This window comes from Stegostoma tigrinum, chromosome 9 (genome assembly GCF_030684315.1).
Source record: "Stegostoma tigrinum isolate sSteTig4 chromosome 9, sSteTig4.hap1, whole genome shotgun sequence".
Lineage (NCBI taxonomy): Eukaryota > Metazoa > Chordata > Chondrichthyes > Orectolobiformes > Stegostomatidae > Stegostoma > Stegostoma tigrinum.
The window spans coordinates 82,644,174-82,664,708 of NC_081362.1; the positions used below are offsets into that span (position 1 = coordinate 82,644,174).

The 20,535-nt window shown below is 42.1% G+C and overlaps 1 protein-coding gene across 4 annotated transcripts in view; it reads right to left on the reverse strand.

Moving 5' to 3' along the window:
• Positions 1–1,068: 1,068 nt before the first annotated feature.
• The window catches only part of zgc:174356 (uncharacterized protein LOC100137120 homolog), a 117,913-nt gene continuing 98,446 nt past the window's right edge, over positions 1,069–20,535 (reverse strand). For 2 of the 4 annotated variants that reach the window (XM_048536845.2, XM_048536840.2), the window contains one exon: positions 17,479–17,768. In XM_048536845.2, coding sequence (XP_048392802.1) covers positions 17,752–17,768 — 17 coding nt within the window. In that variant the 3' untranslated portion in view covers positions 17,479–17,751. Of the gene's footprint in view, positions 1,450–17,478; positions 17,769–20,535 lie in introns of those variants that run through there. The other 2 variants (XM_048536841.2, XM_048536842.2) reach the window with 2 other exon arrangements.

The following is a 20,535-nucleotide window of genomic DNA, read 5'->3' on the forward strand; positions in this document are numbered from 1 at the left end:
GTGGGTGATGTAGCCAGAGGCCAGCCAGTAAGAAGGGAAAGACTAGGTGATCAGGAGGCAAGCGCTAAGAGGAGGCTCCCATAGCGTAGCAGCTCCAAGTTTGAGGAATTGGAATGGGCAATGGGGGTTTGTGCTATAAAGTAGGTGGCCTGTCTTGTAGGTGAGGGGGAGCCTGGAGGCCAGGGTAACCGAGACATAGAATTTCCTAATGAAGCCTAAGGCAGAACTCTCACTCTGCCTGGCCTACCTTGACTTCCAAAAGCCCAGGAGCCACTTAGAATGCCTTTCTAATCCCTTTGGAATCACCAATGAGCATTTGTTAATCAGGCTCCTGCTCATCCACCAGCAGAGCCAAGAGTGTTAATGTGGAGAATCAGTGGGACAGTGGAGACACCATACTGACTGCTCTATCATCCCTTCCTGTTGCTAGGAGAGACTGAAAATTCTTTTACTACCATCAATGTGAAAACTTAATGAAGTAAAAAAAACTCATAAAATATGTAAATACTCCATTTGCGAAAGAGAAAGTTGATTCTGTTGACCTGTTTCACTGACACTGCAGATGGGAAACATTAGTGTTCTGAACTGTGCATTACAAGCCATTACCAGTCCAGTCTCACTCCATTACTGTGAAGTTGTAAAGTGACTCCTTTCCATCAATGTGGGTGTGAAGTCCATGAACAAGAGTGCATTCTACAAGAAAGACTTGATTAAAAGTGAATCTCATGAGAGAGAGTGCAAAAGATGTCCTGACTAATTTGGGGTTAGTGCTTACTGTCTTATGTGTGTGGCTTCCCAGAGGAAGGTCAAAAATTGCATAACGCCAGGTTATAGTCCAGCAGGTTTATTTGAAAACACAAGCTTTCAGAGTTCTGCCCCTTCCTCAGGCATAATGTGAGAGAGAAAAGCAACACAAATTTTAGAAACTGTTTTTTTTGAGTTTTTTAAAAATATTTTTGATTTGATTTATTATTGTCATGTGTACCAAGATGCAGTGAAAAGCATTGTTTTGTGTGCTTTCCAGACAAATCATATTTTACATAAATACATCATGGTAATGGAACAGAATGCAAGAGAGAGTGTTACAGCTCCAGAGAAGGTGCAGAGAAAGATTACCTCTAATATTTGAGAAGTCCATTCAAAAGTCTGATAACAACGTGTAAGAAGCTGTTCTTGAATCTGTTGGTATGTGTTTTCAAACGTTTGTGTTTTGTACCAGGCAGAAGAAGGTGAAAGAGAGTATAATCGGGGTGGGAGAAGTCTTTGGTTAAGTTTGATTTAGCACGAGAATAATCCAGGCCAGAAGTCTCCCTGGTCCATCTCTCGTCCACGCCAGCAAAGGTGATCAAATTGAAGCACTATCTGGGCTGTTTCAGAGCTCCTGGGTTTGGCAAGTGATCAGTGGGAGAATTACCCCGAGTTCCTGCTCCTGATCATCATTGACTCGCGCTGAAAAAAAAAGCCATTTTGTTTCTTTATTCTCTCATGGGATGTGGGCAGCAGTGGCAAGGCCAGCATATGTTGTCCATTACTAATTGCCCTTGAACTGACAGAATTTTTAAGTTTCAGAGATTAGTTAAGAGTGAATCATGTTGCTGTGGGTCTGGAGTTGCATGTAAGCTAAACTGGGTAAACATTTGGGGGGTATTAGTGAAAGAGATGGGATTATACAATAATCAGTGATAGTGGTCATGGTCAGTCACCAGGACTGGGGCCAGTTTTCTGCTTTAAGATGTATTTATTGAATGTAAATTCCACCAGCTGCTCCTGGTAGGATTTGAACCCACCTCCTGGCATATTAGCCAGGTTTCTGAATTACAAAGGTAGAGTCCCTCATGAGAGAGAGAGAGAGAGAGAGAGAGAGAGGGAGAGAGATGAACGGTGGTGGTTTAACTTGAGGGTCACCACATCTCAGGCAAGGGGACAGGTTGAGAAGGATAATCCTTCATGGAAAACTTAGCCAGTGGGGGAAGTGAGCGCACGCTCTTGTCATCTCCAGTTTTAAAGTCTAGACGTGGCTGGTGTTGTTTTGTTTTTGCTTAGCTGTTTGCAGACTGACTGATTTCTCCTTGGTGTTTAGGATATTAGTATTAACAGTATTAATTATCTGTGGTCAGTTTCAGTTGTGTGGCTCCCTCTGATCAATTCCTTACCTGAAATGAATTTGAAGCCACACAGTGGGGAATGGATGGTGGTCATTCACACCTATTGCATGATTTACTTGGTTTTTCTTCATCAACTTTAAAACTCTGAGACAGTCTAAGCTCCAAAGTGTTTTTGCTAAGTCCACAAATGAAAGGAGATATGAATTCCACTCAAGGTTTTGCGTTGGTATGTCCATTCAACGGATTCACTCCTCCTATGGTCCTGAAACTATGAACTTTCCAGAAATTTGAAGCAGATCTGACTTAACTGAAAGTCATCTGACCAACAAAAGCCATCCTAGATGCTTTTTAATGTTCATTCTTAAAAGAAGAGGGCAAATATGAAAACTATAGTTCTGAATACAGTCCATGTTGAAAGATAATAGGTCAACATGATGGCGCAGTGGTTAGCACTGCTGCCTCACAGTGCCAGGGACTCGGGTTCAATTCCCCCTCAGGCAACTGTCTGTGAAGAGTTTATACGTTCTCCCTGTGTCTGCATGGGTTCCTTCTGGGTGCTCGTTTCCTTCCATGTCCAAAGATGCACAGGCTAGGTGGATTGTCCATGCTAAATTGCCTATCGTGTTCAGGGATGTGTGGATTAGGTGGGTTACAGGGGGATGGGTCTGGGTAGGATGGTCTGAGGGTTGGTGTGGACTTGTTAGGCCAAAGGGCCTGTTTTCACCCTGTAGGGATGCTATTCTTTATAAATATGATATGCGTTTACTGGATTTTGTTTTTGTTTATTCATTCACAGGCTGAGGGCATCGCTGGCCAGGCAGCATTTATTAACCATCCCTAATTGCCCAGAGGACAGTTAAGAGTCAACCACATTGCTGTGGGCCTGGAGTCACATGTAGGCCAGACCAGGTAAGGATGGCAGTTTCCTTCCCTAAAGGGCATTAGTGAGCCAGATGGGTTTTTCCACCAATCAACAGTGGGTTCACAGTCATCATTAGACTCCTATTTCCAGATATTTGTTGAATTCAAATTCCACCATCTGCTGTGGTGGGATTCAAACCCAGGTCCCCAAAATGTTATCTGGGTCTCTGGATTAACAGTTCGGTGATAATACCACTAGGCCATCACCTCCTCTCCAGTGGTTATTCGCAAAATGTAGAGAGTGTCCAAGACATCCCCAATTCTCTTCTTCAACATAAATGGCAGGTGGAAAACTTGGCTCACCACACATGTGTTGGCAGGTGCTTTGTTTTCACAAGGATAGGCTGAATTTGTTGCATGGAGAATTGAGAAGATTGAGAGTGGGTTATAAATATAGTGCTGAGTGGGGCTCAGTCCACAGTTGTCTGCAAACTTGAGACCGTATATATCCATGATGGCCCATTTAGTTTTGGCACAGAGGCAATAGGTGTTAAAGACTTTTCCAGCTTGGAGGTATTTAATACTGACACCAAGGGATAGTTGACCTTTAGTGAAATGAACAGTGACTGTCAGGTAGATTGCAAAAAGGCCGTAGTGAGTAGGGAAAATAATTGCAAGGAGTCAACGTTTAATGATCCACAGACTCTGTTCACATTCTGTGCTTTGCTACTGAATTTTAAATAAGCTGTTTTCTTTAAAAACTGCAGATGTTATAAATCAGGAACAAAAACAGAAGTTGCTGGAAAAGCTCAGCAGGTCTGGCAGCATCTGTCAAGAAAAAAAAAATCAAAGTTAACGTTTCAGGTGCAGTCACCCTCACGTTCTAAGGAAGGGTCACTGGACCTCTGATTTCTTTCTTGACAGATGTTGCCAAACCTGCTGAGCATTTTCAGCAAGTTTTGCTTTTGAAGCTGCTTTCTTTGTTCAGGATGGGGTACGTTTTTAATCGGTATTTTTGGGGGTGGATTATTAGAGAACACTTCAGTCAATGCTGAGCAGAATTCTTAACAGGTGGCAAGTGAGGTGACAGAGTCAACAGCATTTAGTAAGACCAGAGGAACCTAGTTTCAGTGGTGAAAGAATTGTCCAAGAGCAGATCAAACTGCAAAAGAAATAGTACGACTGAGGTCTAATAATATGTGGACAAAGCTATTATCACAGGCAGGAAGGCAAAATGTCTGTTTGTACATCTCTGCCACTTACAATAAGACTGTCTGGGATGAAAGCATTTTACCATTTAAAAAAATGCAAATCCAATTTATCCTCACCTTACTACACCTTATTTAAGTAAGAAACGATTGTTTAGCTGCAGTTAAACAGTCTTATTAAAACTCACATTAGTGACTCTATTCTGCATTAAAATAGAAAAAACCAGTGATAAAACCTCCAAAAAAATTCTGCACAACCTCAGAGTCTTTGGTCCGACATTTCTGGCATTCATTAATGTCAAGGAAAAGTCTCCGAAAATAATTTTCCATCCATCAATGCAGAGAGAAGAATAGAACTCTCCGCATCCATTACCACTTCTTGGCAGGAACTTCAGGCTGCCTTTGTGAAAAATTGCATTCTATTCATCTATTAAATTCAGTTCAATTAGAACCACCCAGTTACTGCTGTGAAGGTGCACAGTTAGAACAAAGCTAGTTTTTTTTTGTTGGATAAGCTCCTCGAGACAGATCGACTTGTACATTCCATTGCTTTGAATCTGAAGCAAACACGAATCAGTGTGCAAGGAGTCTGGGTCCACAAACACTTAGACACTTGGAAAGACCACTGGTGTGGAAATGGAGTCATAGAGGTCAACAGCACAGATAAAGGCCCTTCAGCCCATCGAGTCTGCACCAGTCAAAAATAACCACCTAACTGTTCTAATCCCATTTTCCAGCATTTGATCCATAGCCTTGTGTGCATTGGCATCGTGGAATATTCATAAGGCAGAGGTAGATAGATTCTTGACAAGCAAGGAGTTGAAAGATTACTCAGGGCAGACAGCATTCAATATTCCCGCTAATTTGTTCCTTGGAGCACCAATTTCCAAGGTCCCTGCATGGCGTTGACTTAATTGGCATACTGATTAGCATGTGCTGAACCTCGGAGTGGCTGAGCAGCTATGCAGCTTAGGGTGAATGTTGCTGTGATGTGGAGTGACTAAACCGGGCATCATCTTACTGAAAAACAGAGCAGGTTCAAGAGGCCGAGTGGCCTACTCCAGCTTCTAATTCATCCGTTTGTTTGCACACTTTTAGACCTTTTATTATGCCAATGGAGGAGGAGTTTCTTCACCCAGAGAGCAGTGAGCCGGTTGAATTTGTTACCGAGCAAATCAAAGCCAAAACTTGTATGATTTCAAGAAAGAATTGGATATAGCTCTGGGGGCTAAAGAGATCAAAGGATACAAGGGAGAAGTGGGAACAAGCTATTGAATTCAATGATCAGCCACAATCATAATGAATAATGGAGCAGGTTCAGACAGCAAAATGGCCTATTCCCACTCATATTTTATATGTTTCTATTACTTCTCTGTCCAATATTCCTCCTGGCATTTATCATTTCAGTTGCCATGGTCTCACTCCCTGGAATGTTAACAGGCAGAGATGTATCAGTCCCTTCCAGGTCCAACATATGGATTGAAGCAGTGTTGGATGGAGATAGCTCAGTATCACCTCAGTCATGCAGCACCATTCACACCCGCATGACTTAAGATTTGATGGGGCGGATTTTTCAGCCAGTGAAGCTTCTTGCATTGCAACTTGAAGAATGGATGGGGTCCCCCCGTATCTTTGCCAATACTGATTGTCCCACAGCCATTTAATGAGCAGTCAGGCATTAATTAGCTAAGGATGAGACTCACAGGCTAACTGAGAGACCAAAGTCCCCCCAAACAGATTGGCTGGCAGCAGTGCAGTCCCAGCAGCGTCAGATACAAACAGTGGCTGCTGTTGGAACTACAGCCAGACCCTGACGATGAGGGGCATGTAGTAGCCAGAATTCAGATAATTCCAGGGCATCGGCAGACAGGCCACATTGAGGGCATTGTGGGATGCTGAGATTGAGAGGCTAGTGGTGGTGCTAAAGTGTGATGGTGGTGAGAGATTGCCTCCAACTAGTTACGGGGTCCTTCAGAGGACGTTTCCCACCTACCACCCAACACCAGCACATGATGTCACAGCTTCTGAGCTACCTATTTGATGGGACCTCCCCTGTTTGCAGGCAGGATAGCAGTGGGGTGGAATAAGGCACTCAAGTAGCCAAACAGGGGCCTCAATAGGATGCACTTGATGCCTCTACCATACCCAACCCATCCCTATCATGGAGGTGGGACAAGTCATAAGATCGAGAAGCAACCTCACAGCGCCAGGAAGCTGGGTTCAATTACAGCCTTGGGCAACTGTCTGTGTGGAGTTTGCACATTCTCCCCGCATCTGTGTGGGTTTCATAAACATTACAGCACAGTACAGGCCCTTCGGCCCTCAATGTTGTGCCGACCTGTCATACCGATCTGAAGCCCATCTAGCCTACACTATTCCATGTACATCCATATTTCTTCCGGGTCCTCCGGTTTCCTCCCACAGTCCAAAGATGTGCAGGCTAGATGGTTTCGCCATTCTAAATTGCCCATAGTGTTCAGGGGTGAGTGGGTGATAGGGGGATGGGTCTGTGTGGGATTCTTCAAGGGGCGGTGTGGATTTGTTGGGCCTAAGGGCCTGTTTCCACACTGTAGGGAATCTAATCTAATCTAATCTAATCCAGCCCTTCAAGGCTGCTGCAATCCACTTTCCTGCCAGCTCTCCATAACCCTTCAGCCTGTTACTAATTAAAAATCTGTCTACCCCCTCCTTAAATGTGTTCAATGACTTGGTTTAGCCAAACTCTGGGCGAGTGAATCCCACAGATTCACAACCCTTTGAGAGGAGTATTTTTCTCTATGTACATTTTAAACCTGCTACCCCCGATCCTAAATCTGTGACTTCTCATTCTAGATTGCCCCATTGTGCTCCACATCTACATTGTCAATCTTGTTTAGCATCTCAATTCGATCCTCTCTCATTCTTCTAAAGTCAGTATCAGCCTATAATGTTCAATTTCTCCTCGTAAAACAGGTCTTTCACTTCTGGAATTAACCTTGTAAAACTTCTCTGAACTGTCTTCAATGCAATTACATCCTTCCTCAAGTAATGGGATCAATATTGTGTAAGCAGTACCCCAGATATGGTCTCACCAGTGCCTTGTACAATTGCAACACTTGCTTCCTTTTATATTCCATTCCTTCAGCAATAAAAAAAATAAACTATACTCTCCTCTCCACCTATCTTCTGCTCTATCCATCTTCGGTCCACCTCCCCCTCTCTCCCTATTTATTTCAGAATCCTCTCCCCATCCCCCTTTTCTGATGAAGGGTCTAGGCCCAACACGTCAGCTTTTGTGCTCCTAAGATGCTGCTTGGCCTGCTGTGTTCATCCAGCTCCACACCTTGTTATCTCGGATTCTCCAGCATCTGCAGTTCCCATTATCTCATTTCAAAGCATTGTACAGGTTCTGCAAAGTCTCTGGCAGCAAAGGCCTGTCCAAATTTATGAAATCTAGGAAACGTGATGGCATTTTTTTGGGCAATGTCCATGAACAGCACTGAACAAACAAATAATCTGTCTATTGAGGGCTAATAATGGGTCAAGGTATGAGCAGAATTCACCTGCTCGTCTTAACAATATTGTAATGGGATCTTTTATGTTCACCTGAGAGTGAACATAAATCCTCCGTTTACCATCTCAGGCAAAACACTGAAAGCGTGGCACTCCTTCCATACCACACTGGACGACACTGATATTTTTACAATTATGTCTGCAGACCTGATGCAAAAAGCCATTAATTTCTGATTCAAAGGCAAGGGCACTGAGCCAAAGCTGCCATTCAAACCCTTTCCAAGCAAAAACCTGTAAATAGAGACAGAACTATGTAACTGAGTATTTGACTCAGAGGTTTATTTATGCAAATTATATTTCCATTGATACAATTTGTCACTCAGCCAACTTTCTTAAAAATCATGTTCCATTTAAAATGTCATCAGCCAAACACATTTTAAGGGATTTTTTTTCCCCTTTAATTCATGAAGGAATTGCCATGGGGACCACATTACAGAGCTCAGTCCATCAGTTCATTTAACACACATTGAGATGAAACGGCACTCAATAAATCTACCAAAAAATGTTGCAGTGAACAGAAATGAGCAGTTTCGGGCAGATATCGTTGTCGAGGACAACAAGAATCAGTAACCTTCCATCTGGAGTACTTTTTTTAATAATGATTTGCTATTGAACAATCACACGTGGCAAGTTATGTCCCTCACAGGGTTTTTGACTTAGTCAATGGAATCAATTTTCCAATAAAGACTGTCATTTAGTTCTCAGCTGGTGTTACTTACACTGGAGAAGAAACAGCAGTTGACATAGAATTAGTGATTTGCACTGCATAATCAGACTGTTCAACTCACCTGGGTTATGCCCTCAGGAGCTTGTTCTTATTTACTGTCAGCCTCTTAGTAAATCCTTCTTTACTTTAATTGCCCCTCACATGATCACTCAGCTTCCCGCTAAATGCAATGATGGTGATTGCTGTGGGTTTCTGTCCTCACAAGGTCTAGAATATTCCAATGGAACCTGGTGTGAGAGGAATTTTGTAGATGAAATTTGCCCAGTGGCTTCTATTTCTCACCTCCTCCCCTAGCACCTTACTGAATGTAACTTTATGGCTGGGGTGTAACCCAAGCAACAGTAAACAGGTCCATTAGTTGGAGAGATAACAAAGTGTGGAGCTGGATGAAGGCCAGTCAGTCACTGTTTCGGGCCTAGACCTTTCATCAGAAGAAAAAGGGTCCTGATGAAGGGTCTAGGCCTGAAACGTCAGCTTTTGTGCTCCTAAGGTGCTGCTTGGCCTGCTGTGTTCATCCAGCTCCACAATTTGTTATCTCAGATTCTCCAGCATCTGCAGTTCCTATTATCTCCATCAGTTGGAGAGTCCTGCATTGCCTCGTCCAGGGAAGGTCCACAGTATAAATCCTTGTGGCTCCTAATCAGGTCCAATCAGGGAGCCCTGGCTGACAGACATAAATGGGAGTGTCAGACATCCTGCTCACTCTGAGAGCTGGGTCTGAGGGAGCTGGATCAGTGTCAAGGACTCCCTACGTGTAACTAAAGAGTCATCAGCCTCTGTGGACTTAATTCAGGTGCTACCAGCGAAGCACCCATAAGAGGCTCATAATCAGCTTGAGATCCTGGCCACAGATGAGTGAAGGAAGGATGGATGTCATGGGGACTGGCTACTCGGCACGCTCGAGTTGGAGACAAGGGGCAGGTGGATTGGTGGTCGGGGGCATCCCCTTCTTGATGCCAGGTCCCCAACAAGGCAATAAATGCCCAACAAACAGCAAACTTCCCCTACCCCCGCTGTACCTCCACCAGCTCCCCATGAGCCCACAAGCATACACAACAGCGTCTTCCTCTTGAACGCAGCCCCCACATGCCTCTGGTTGACGAGGCCCATGTGTGGTTTTTTGCACTGTCACAGCAGCAAAGCCATTCACAAGGACAGCATGATGGCTCTGTGGTTAGCACTGCTGCTTCACGGCATCAAGGGACGCAGGCTCAATTCCAGCCTTGGGTGCCTGTCTGTGCAGAGTTTGCATGTTCTCCCCGTGTATATGCAGATTTCTTCCCACCATCCAAAGATGTGCAAGTTTGGTGGATTGACCAGGGTAAATGTGGGGTCATGGGGATAGGGTGGGGGTCTGGGTGTATGTGATACTCTTAATAGGGTTGGTACAGAAGTAATGGGCCAAACGGTCTCTTTCTGCACTGTAGAGATTCTTATGATAAGCCTTCCTACCTCAGGCCAGGAGTAAAGCGAAGCTTTTCCTACTTTCCTGGATAAGCATTCAAGAGAACAGATGGAACATTTCTCTGGTTACTGGTCTATATTTAATCCTCAATCAACATCTGAAGTGGATGATCCAACCTATTACAACAGTGAATGAGGGTAGTTTACGTCCAATCCACCCTATCCCAGAAGGAAGGCTGGTAGGAGGACGGCTAGTTCTGTCCAAGCTTGTTCCGCCACAGCCTCAACATGCTGCAGGCAGGCGAGTGGGCTCGATTTGATGGAGAGTGGGGCTGCCACCCTTCTCAGGGGCTGAAGTAAATCGAGGTGCCAGCTTGATCATTTCCCGCAACATCAGACCTCAATACCAAGAATGTAGGAAAAAGCGCAAAGAGAAGAATGGCTGCCCTGTAAAGTCATTCCCTGATATTTTAGGATGACAGGGGATACTGGAGTGACAGTGCTATGGCTTTAAGGGATGTATTTTGTCCTTTTTTAATGAAAAAAGGTTGAGACAGAGGTGACGAGCAGTCTGCTCCAAAGCCAGTAAACAATGTATGAGGCCTTGGTTTTTTTTAAGTTGGAACAATAGAAGCAGCCTGCATGGGTGGGGTCATGCTCCCAAAGAACCAGGATTTTTTTTTCGTTTAGTTTTAGTTTTCAGTAGCAGTTGCTTGGGTCTTGAAGCTGGATGTGGGAGCTTTTATTCTTCTCTCTCCTTCATCTAAAGGCTGAAGTTTTCTGCCCACCGCTAGAATTGTATGTGAGATAATTATTTTACTGAAGTTGCCTTTGCCAAAGGTAAGTTTATGGGATGTTACTATGTTGGAACGGTTATTTAGTAGTAGTTATATGTATTATTTTATTAAACATTCCGATAGAGTTACAGTTAAGTCAGTTATTTTATTTTTTATTTTGTCTGTATTTTAATTATAGTGTATGAACAAAGTGTGTTTTGTTTTAAACCTATTGGTTTGACCAATCAAACGGCATCTGGGGCACAGTGCCTTACACTTACCTTTAAAATAATAAAAAGCTAGGTCTGGGCTATCTTCCTAAGATATTTTGAGGGGACTTGGTCTGGTCCATAACAATGGAATCTATGGAGGAGTGAAGTGGGAGGGGGTGTGAGATCGGGTGGGGTACACTGTGAAGCAGGTCATGCAACAAGGCAGGAGGGTAATCAATTGTAGGTTGGGTTGCCCCCAAAACATTGTGCCCTTCCCCACCCCCACTTCCTTCCAGTGTTCTCTCAAACAGACAATTATAAACAGCCTGCCCACTTCCACTCACTGGCCCAGAACAAGCAAATCCTGGCATAGGTCACGCAGTCTTCAGGTCAACAGGAATGGCAACAAGCCTAAATCATTCTTAATTATTTATTTAGATATGATGGGCTGTTTACTTTGTGTGTTTTACGGTGGGGTAGCGGGGGGGTTTGGCTTTGGAGTTGGTCAAATGAACTAACATCAGTCTCCATGCTGAAGTTTTGAACTGACCTCGTCTCAATTTGCTTTTGCAAGAAGAAATCTTCAGATTTCATCGTTGCACCTGGTTCATGAATGGAACGAGTCTTTTCTTCCATTGGAAGAGGTGACCACTTATTTTAATTATTTTGTGAGTTTGGGAAATTCACACTGAATGCTGTGGACATGTTGGCATGGAGAAGTTGGAAGAAAGGGTCTGTTTCCATGCTGTACATCTCTGACTCTAAACCTATTCCCTGTTATTTTTCCCACATATCAGTACAGTATTTACTGAAAAACATCTGGTGGAGAAAGATTGTTGCTTTTCCAATAAAGCCCCAGCTTAGTATACCAAGGTTGCATCACTTCACAAGTTTGGAAAGGACAACTCCACCTTAATTATTAGTTCCTGACAAGTCAGCTTTTTGCAGTTATGCAAACCATCTGGCCTGAAATACAAAACTAATATATACTTTTATGTCCACAGGATTCCTGTATTGGTTACACACAATCAATTTTGTAGCATGCACAAGTCGATGCTACATCCCTGCATGTATTTCCAGTCTTTGCATAAACCCAGAAAAAATACATCAATTGTCACCATACACAAATCACAGCATGCTTTTTTTTTTAAAATCCTCTTCGGTATTCCATAGAAAACTGCAGCATTCATATTGTTATTAGTTTACTAGTGTTTTGAAAAAAAATATCATTTTCATTTACTCATATATCTTCATATGTTCAATTATCCTGTTTCTAGATGTGAGACACTAATAATTGAAATTTTACAAAAGCATTAGCTTCGGTTCTATTCCAGACCAGTGCAGAAATAATCTAATATTGCTGGATATAACATGGCAAAATGTTCAAAGTGCGGCACATTCTCTCTAGCTTTTTGTCTCATATTATTCATGTATGTATGTCCCACATGATATATGACTAGCATAGCATGCTTTGGAGACATGGGTAAATTTGGACTTCCAAAACTTTCCCTGGAGGGATTTCCTCATGTCATGTTGCAAACTATTGCAAACTCATTGTCAAGTGAGTGCTGTGAGTGGGTTTATTAAAGTACTGAACGGTATCTGAGATAGACCTTGGTCTATATATTCCTATTATGTATCTGACAATTACAAAGTAGAAAGTAGAAACAATTTTTCCATTTACAAAACCTTTACTTAGAAATGTTATGGGTAGTTTTATTGCATATAAATCTGTTTCAGAATTTTAATATAAGTGAATTATGTTTCCTCTCAAACTCCAAACGGGGCCAAGTTTGAACTGTGGAAAACAAAAGCCATTAAGTAATCTTGTATGTGTATTTTTATGTGTCTGAATAAGCAAAGCTGCTGAAAATGAAATTTGCTGAAGTCCTGTATTGTGAAATTCGATTCTAAGTGTCCTGGTTTTCAGTATGAACACTGCTGCTTTTCAAGTAAAGAGACATCTGCAAATCTTCTGATGTGACCTGCACCAGCCAGCATTTGGGTGAAGCTGTTAGCATGTGTGAGGGAGCATCAGGCTGAGTAGGTAGACCAGCAGACCCATCAGCATACAACAACAATTTAACAGTGCCACTTTTTTGGAGCTTTTGCTTCCTCCAACACCCTCACTTATGTCTGTTAAGCAATGCAAGAGATCCATCCACAACACCAGTGTTATTTAAGGAGATCATCAACTCTCTACAGGTATATCATTGCTTGATTCCCACCAGCACTCTCAGCACTTTTTATTTTGCATTTTCTGGGATTTTTGTTGAAGTTGCTGATGTCTTAGGAAGTGGTGCAGTAAATGCCAAAGGACTTTGTCTTGGGCTTTAAAGGCTCTACACAAAATGGCTAATTCCTCACAGAGATGGTGCAGTATGATGTAAAAAGGTAGAGTAAGCATACGCAATACAGAGCAGAGCAAGTTGCTGGAAGGAGGAGGAGAAAGTGGCAGATGTAACTGAGGATGTTTTCAGTAAGAGGCCAGTCAAGGTGTTCATAGGGTCTCCCTGGACCTTTGCACAGACCAGCGTATCAAACATCTGTATTTTAGTAAAGATATTCTCCCTGAAATCTGCACTTGTTGCAGCCATTTCATAGCCAGCTAAAAATAACATTGCAAGTGGCTGGGAGGATAGACTTTCATTTGTTTTGCTGCTCTGGGTTGGACCACGCAATATTTGCCATAGCAGCAAATTCGTTGTCCAATGCTGTTGAAGGGAAGTCAGTGAAGATTTGTGCTCCCAGAGAATGGAATATATTTAATTCTCTCTTGTCTAAGTGAGCATCCATCTTCACTACTGGTAGATTCCCATAGGTAGAGGGTGCCATTCATTGTCTACACGCAGATCAGTTTGGAGTATTGTAGGTCAATATAAAGTAAACCAAAAGGAATTCCACTTCCAAATGTCCAGCTGTTATGGAACTATACTTTGAGTACTGTCAGGAAATGCCAGGTATCCTGGCAGCAGTTGTATGCCTCCATTCTGCAGAAGTTCATTGTAATGCCTTGTTTTGGGCCTTTAAAATAAATTAGAGGTTGCTTCATTGTGCAACAAGGGTTTTGTCTCATAACTCCAGTGTGTAACCACACATGCATGGGTGACATGCATACACGTAACTTTATGTGGCCAAATGAACTGTGCTAAAACAGGACAATGGCCATTTGATTCCAGCCTCAGGAGACTGTCTGCATGGAGGGTGCACACTTTCCCTGTGTCTGCAAAGGTTTCCTCTGGGTGCTCCAGTTTCCTCCCACAGTCCAAACCATGCAGGTTAGGTGGATTCGCCCTGCTAAATTGCCCGTCATGTCTAGGGATGTGGAGGCTAGGTGGATTAGCCATGGGAAATGCAGAGTTACAGAAACAGGGTTGAAGAGTGGGTCTGGGTGGGATGCTCTTCAGAGGGTCAGTGTGGACTCAACGGGCTGCTTCCGCACTGTATGGATTCTATGATTCTTTGATATTATGACTTGGTAGACTGGGCGAATAGGTAGCCAATGAGCTTCCATGCAGTCAAGTGTGAAGCAATGCACTTTAGTAGGTAGAAAATTGAAAGACAATATAATTATGGAGGACAATTCTAAATGGGGTATAGGAGCAGAGGACTCTAGGTGCATATGTGCACAGATCTTTGAAGGTTGCAATATAGGTGAAAGAGCAGTTAATGAAACATACAGTGTTCTCGATTTTATTAATAAGAGCACAGAAAATGTTATGCATCTCTGTGACTATAACTCTATGACTAATACAAATGCAAAGGGGTGGTGTTGAACTTGTATAAGTTAGTTGTTAGACGTCAGCTGCAGTACTGTGTACAATTGTGGGCATCAAATTACAGAAAAGATGTGAATGTAATGGAGAGAATGCAGAAGGTGTTTGCAAGAATAGTTTTAACAATGAGAAATTTCAGATGTAAGTGTACATTGAAGAAGTTGGGAGCATTCCCCTTAGAATGAAGAAGGCTGAGAGGAGGTTTGATAGAGGTTTTCAAAATCAAGGCCAGGCTGAATACAAGAGCTAGAGAAGCTGCAAGAAGCTGCTTCCCTTGTGAAAAGAACAAGACGAGAGAGTGTGGATTCAAAGACGTGCAAAAAGTGCAAGAGTGCTGTGCAAAATGGACTTACACAGCAAATTATTGAAATATAGACTGAACTGCCTGGATTGTGGTGGAGGCAGGTTTAATTGAGGAGTTTAGAAGAGCATTGGATGATTATTTGGATAGACATGATGTGCAGGGGTATAGAGAAGAGGTGGGAGATTGGCAATAGACAATGGTGCTCATTTGAATAGACAGTGCAAGCACAATAGGCCAACCGGCCTCGTTCAGTGCCATAACAATTCTGTAATTCTGAGATGCCAGCTGCTTCAGAGACAAGTCCACTCAAATCCTCAGTTTTTTACTTGCCTGCTCTACTTCACTTATCCACCAGAACTCGCTTGAGTTTCCTGGATTTACAGGATTTACACTGATAGCCCATTCACTCAGAACATAGCCAGAATGATCCTTCCAATGGGCATACCTGTACATGTGCAACAAGGGTAAAGGATAAAGGATAGAAAAAGCAGAGGCAAGGAGGTTGAGATGATTTGGTTTATTGTAGTCACATGTACGTAAGCACAGTGAAAAGCTTTGTTTTGTGAGCAGTGTTGGCAGATCATAGCAAACAAGAATATAAAGATCATAGGTGCTTACAGCGAGACGTACAAGGTTATGGCTGCACAGGAAATGTGCAAAGCAAGATCAACATTATTTGAAATTAAAGAGGTCCATTCAGCAGTCTAACAGAGCAAGGAAGAAGCTGTTTTGAATCTGTTGGTGTGTGTGTTCTAGCTTCTGCATCTTCTGCCTGATGGAAGATTTTGGAAGAGAGCATTATCTTAGCGGGAAGGTTCTTTGATGATGTTGGCAGTCTTTCTGCAGCAACAAGAAGTGTAAATGGAGTCCATGGATGGGAGGTTGGTTTCCAAAATGGACAGGGCTGTACACACAACTTTCTGTCATGCCTTGGCAGAAGACACCAATGCAAATACAACCAAACCTATTAGTCAATGGTGTGACACTTAAGCATACCCCATATCTGTTACTGTAGTTTTGCCATACCAAATTTGTGCCACAGGTAATTGCTACATTAGCTCAACACAAATTGGCATTATTTCTGGCCAAAGTCCCGTGTCAGTGTGATCCAGGAAATTCTGGGTCACTAACTTGAGTAGCTGCAACTGATTTTCTACTTGAGGAAGTCACAAGGGAACCTCCTTTGCATAGCTCAGTGCATAAACGACCTCCTCCTGACGTATAAGCACTCAAGTAAATTGCAAACAGTTTAACTTATCAGGAATTTGATTAGTCAACCACGCACTAGTTTTCATATTTGAGATAAAGTAACCCATTTTTCCTGTTTCTTCCAGAGATTCTATTCCTGTAACCTGCTCAAATGTCAGCATATGATCATGAATCTCTGGGAATTTTGGCCTCACTTTGGGATTCTGAATTGCTAATGTGTGCAGTAATTTATTTCAATTGGCTTACACACTTGTGCAATCAACTTAATTCACATTTTGTTTTTGTAAGTGGCGACGAGAATGGAATTGAATTTCCTGGCTATAATTATGCAGCTACCTTTATGTTCCTCCCTTATTATGTACATCCCTTATTATTCTCAATTAATTTGTAAATATTTCAAAGCAATTTGGGACTTTAATGTACTATAAACACTGCAATTACCTTCTCCTACAGGTTAAACGATCTTGATTTCAATGTAAATATTTCAGATGTCACATTAATGAAGTTTAAGATTAGGAGGGCATGTTGACCTAACTATATAAAATATATATACAAAATATGTATTCCTTAATTATAATAAAAACAATAATCCGCGATTTTAAAATCCATGAAACGACAAAGAAAAGTTACTGATATTTTATCATGTCAGGATTAAAGTTAGTGAGCAGGATCAATGGGCCAATGGCCTTCTTCTGTACTGCAAGGCTGAATTATTCTCTTGGGCAACTTTTGCCATTAGCACCACATACGAAGACAATTCAGAAGGCTGTTCTTCACTAAGTTGAAACATTGCAATTCTTATTCACTGCCATTCGATGATCTGAAAATGTGATTTGGTTTAATTTATTGTCGTCACGTGCTTACTACAGTGAAAAATTTTGTTTTGCATGCAGTACAAGTAGATCACAACATATAAGGACCTACAAATCATTGGGTGCTTAGACAGGGAGAGGCATACAAGGTTACAGCTGCACAGGAGCTGCACAAAAGCAGATCAACATTAGTTTGGAAATTACAGGGGTCTATTCGGCAGTCTAATAACAGCAGAGAAGAAGTTGTTCTGTTAGTACATGTATTCAACTACGGTACCTTCTGCCTTACGGAAGAAGTTGGAAGACAGTATTACCAGAATGGGAGGGGTCTTTGATGATGTTAGTTGCCTTTCTGCAGAAACGAGAAGTGTAGATGGAGCCCATGGATGGGACAGATAGTAGGAACTGCAGATGCTGGAGAATCTGAGATAACAAAGTATAGAGCTGGATGAACGTAACAGACCAAGCAGCATCACAGGAGCAGGAAAGCTGACGTTTCAGCTTTCCTGCTCCTCTGATGCTGTTTGGCCTGCTGTGTTCATCCAGCTCTACACCTTGTTACCATGGATGGGAGGTTGGCTTGGAAGATGGTCTAGGCTGTGTTCACAACTTTCGGTAGTTTCTCATGGTCTTGGGCAAAGCAGTTGCCATACCTAGTGGTGATGCACTCAGATACAATGTTTTCTGTGGTGCATCTGTAAAAGCTGCTGAGGGTCCTTATGAACATGATGAATTTCCGTAACATCCTAAGAAAGTAGAGGCATTCTGACTTCTTGATTGTTGCATCAATGTGGGAGGACAAATGTCATTTCACTGATCCACCTGCAAAGCAAAGGAGGAAAAAGTAAAATATCAGATTGTGATCCATACAAAGTAAGAGAATACTCTACCTTGCTGTCTTATTTAATATATTGGATATGTTTTTATAGGGTGCAAAAAAGTTCACGTTAATTACCTTTCATGATTTATTGTCGAGTCAGCAGTTCATGGCAGGCACATCAACAAAGACAAATACAGCCTCAATATCCAAAACTCATGTTGGCTTGCAGTTCCTAATTATAATCCAGGGCCATTTGCTGCAAAGTGGACAATTCAACATTGAGCGAAGATAAGATCGGACACACACACTGGTGTTGCCAACAGTTAAAACGAAAAGTGCCTTGGCTCACACTTAAAGAAGTCCACTTGAGAAAATGCACTGATAAAGAAAGGCATACCAACGTTGGCATCAAGCAGAAGCCAGTTTTAGAGTAATGCACTCTCAATTTTGCATCAAAAATGTCTCAACTCAGTACCAAAATAGCAGCATTAATGCAGCTGTGTACTAGGTAGAGTTCTGATACTAATCGCATCATGATCGTCTCCAGCGAAATTGCCACTTTAGCATCCATCAGTGCTCAATTATGGCCTGCTTCTTCTGTGGAATTACATTTAGATGCCTCAGAAAAGCCTTTTTTGTTTGTCTTAATACATTCAGCATGTTATAGAACCTGACACACATGCATTCTTTACAATGAAAATAACACTGAGTTCTTCCTGACTGTATTCCTTTTTTTTAAGATAGTGACAAGTCAGATAGTGACAACTTCTGAACTTTCACTGTTCTGACAAGAATGAAAAGATTAGAACACTGTCAAATTATCAGCTTGGTTCACAGTTTTCTTTAAAAGATAACAAAACAGGGTGGCACAGTGGCTAGCACTGCTGCCTCAAAGTACCAGAGATGTAGGTTTGATTCCACCCTCAGGTGACTTTATGCGTGGAGTTTGCACATTCTCCCTGTGTCTGTGTGGGTTTTCTCTGGGTGCCCTGGTTTCCTCCCATAGTCCAAAGATATGCAGGTTAGGTGGACTGGCCATACTAAATTTCTTATAGTGCCAAGAATGTGTAGATTAGGTGGATTAGCCATGGGAAATGAAAGGTTACAGGGGTTGGGTCTAGTGGAATGCTCTTTGGAGGATCAGTGTAGATCTGATGGACTGAATGGCCTACTTCCATGCTGTAAATAATTTATGAGTTAAGGTTGATTGTCCATCTGAGCATTACCTTATGAATATAAAAATCTGACAAAAATGCTTTATTGTCTCTCAAGCAATGGCAAAATTACACAATCATTTTTTATCGTGTAATTTGTTATTTATGCAGCATCTGCTGGTATGAATTTGATCATTTCATCAAATAAAAGGTATGCCTGGAAAAAGCGTATAGGTCTTTGCTTCAAATAATTTATTTGTAAATGAATTGTAAACAGTTGTAGAAATATGCAGCTACAACAAGAGCAGAGTCATCATCAAACAATTGCAAAAATCTCACTGAAGTAGTAATTTTAGGGGTTGGTGATGTTTGGGGTCTACGTGGAAAAGTGACACCATGAAGGATCCAAGATGCAATTAAAGGTACGAAACACAAAGTCTTCTTCCCCTCCCTGTGACATACTTCCCTCCATGCTGAGGTGAGAAAGCAAGACACCTCAGCCCAGCTCTCCTGCTAATGTCATTCCTCTGCCAAGATGTGTAAGCACATCATGCGGTCAGGGGAAGACTGTCTGCATGGAAGCAGGAACAGCTGCTTGAAAACTTCTGTCCAATGCCATGACTGAAATCAGAAAGTCACCAGTTCGGAATATCAGTCCCAGATTATGGCTCCTCAAATATCCAAGGCATCACGCCAGGAACTGTCCAACGGAAGAGATGATAGAACAAAGTTCACAATTGAAGGAACAGCAAAACTACTCAATATAATCCAGTTACAAGGTCAAAGTCTCAGCTCAAAGCTTTGGCTGATCCACTTTCTGTAAGTCTGCATTATTTTGACTTGAATGGCTAGAGGAAATATAAAACTCCTCAGAGTAATATTGGGCCAGAATTTAGTGTAGGATAACAGGTGCCATGAGTTAGACTTGTTCCTGCTCATTTCCACTTCAAAGTTGCTGCAAGTATAAACAGTATATCTGGGGCCTGATGGAACAGGTTATATCTTTATCCAATAAAATGTAAGGATTCAACAAATAAACCACAAGAGAGGTTGCTAACTAGGCAGGTTTCATTTAAGGTGAATGGTAAAAGTACCAGAGGTGATGTGAGGAAAATCTTCTGAGCAGCAAATGGTTAGGATCTGTGTTGCAATGCCTAAGTGTGCGGAGGAGGCAAATTTAATCATGATATCAAAAGATATCAGATAATTATCTGAAGAGAAAAGGTATGCCAGACAATAGGGTACAAGGCAAGTGGGTCTATCCAAATAGCTGGCATAGAATCACTGAATCATAGAATCCAGACAGTGCAGAAAGAGCCCAATGGTCCACCAAGTCTGTACCAAGCTCATGAAGATTATCCCACCCAAACCCATAAGCTAGCTAATTTTTTTAATATCGTTATAAGGTCAGAAGTCTGATGATGCCAGGTTATAGTCCAACAGGTTTATTTGAAATCACAAGTTTTCGGAGTGCAGCCCCTTTGTCAATCTAACACCGGCACCTCCACATCATGTATAGCTATTGACAGAGGTGCAGATGTGAGGCGCTGAATGGCCTCCTTATGCGCAGGAACTATTACGTGTTACAATAAAAAGACTAAAGAGAAAAGTAAGG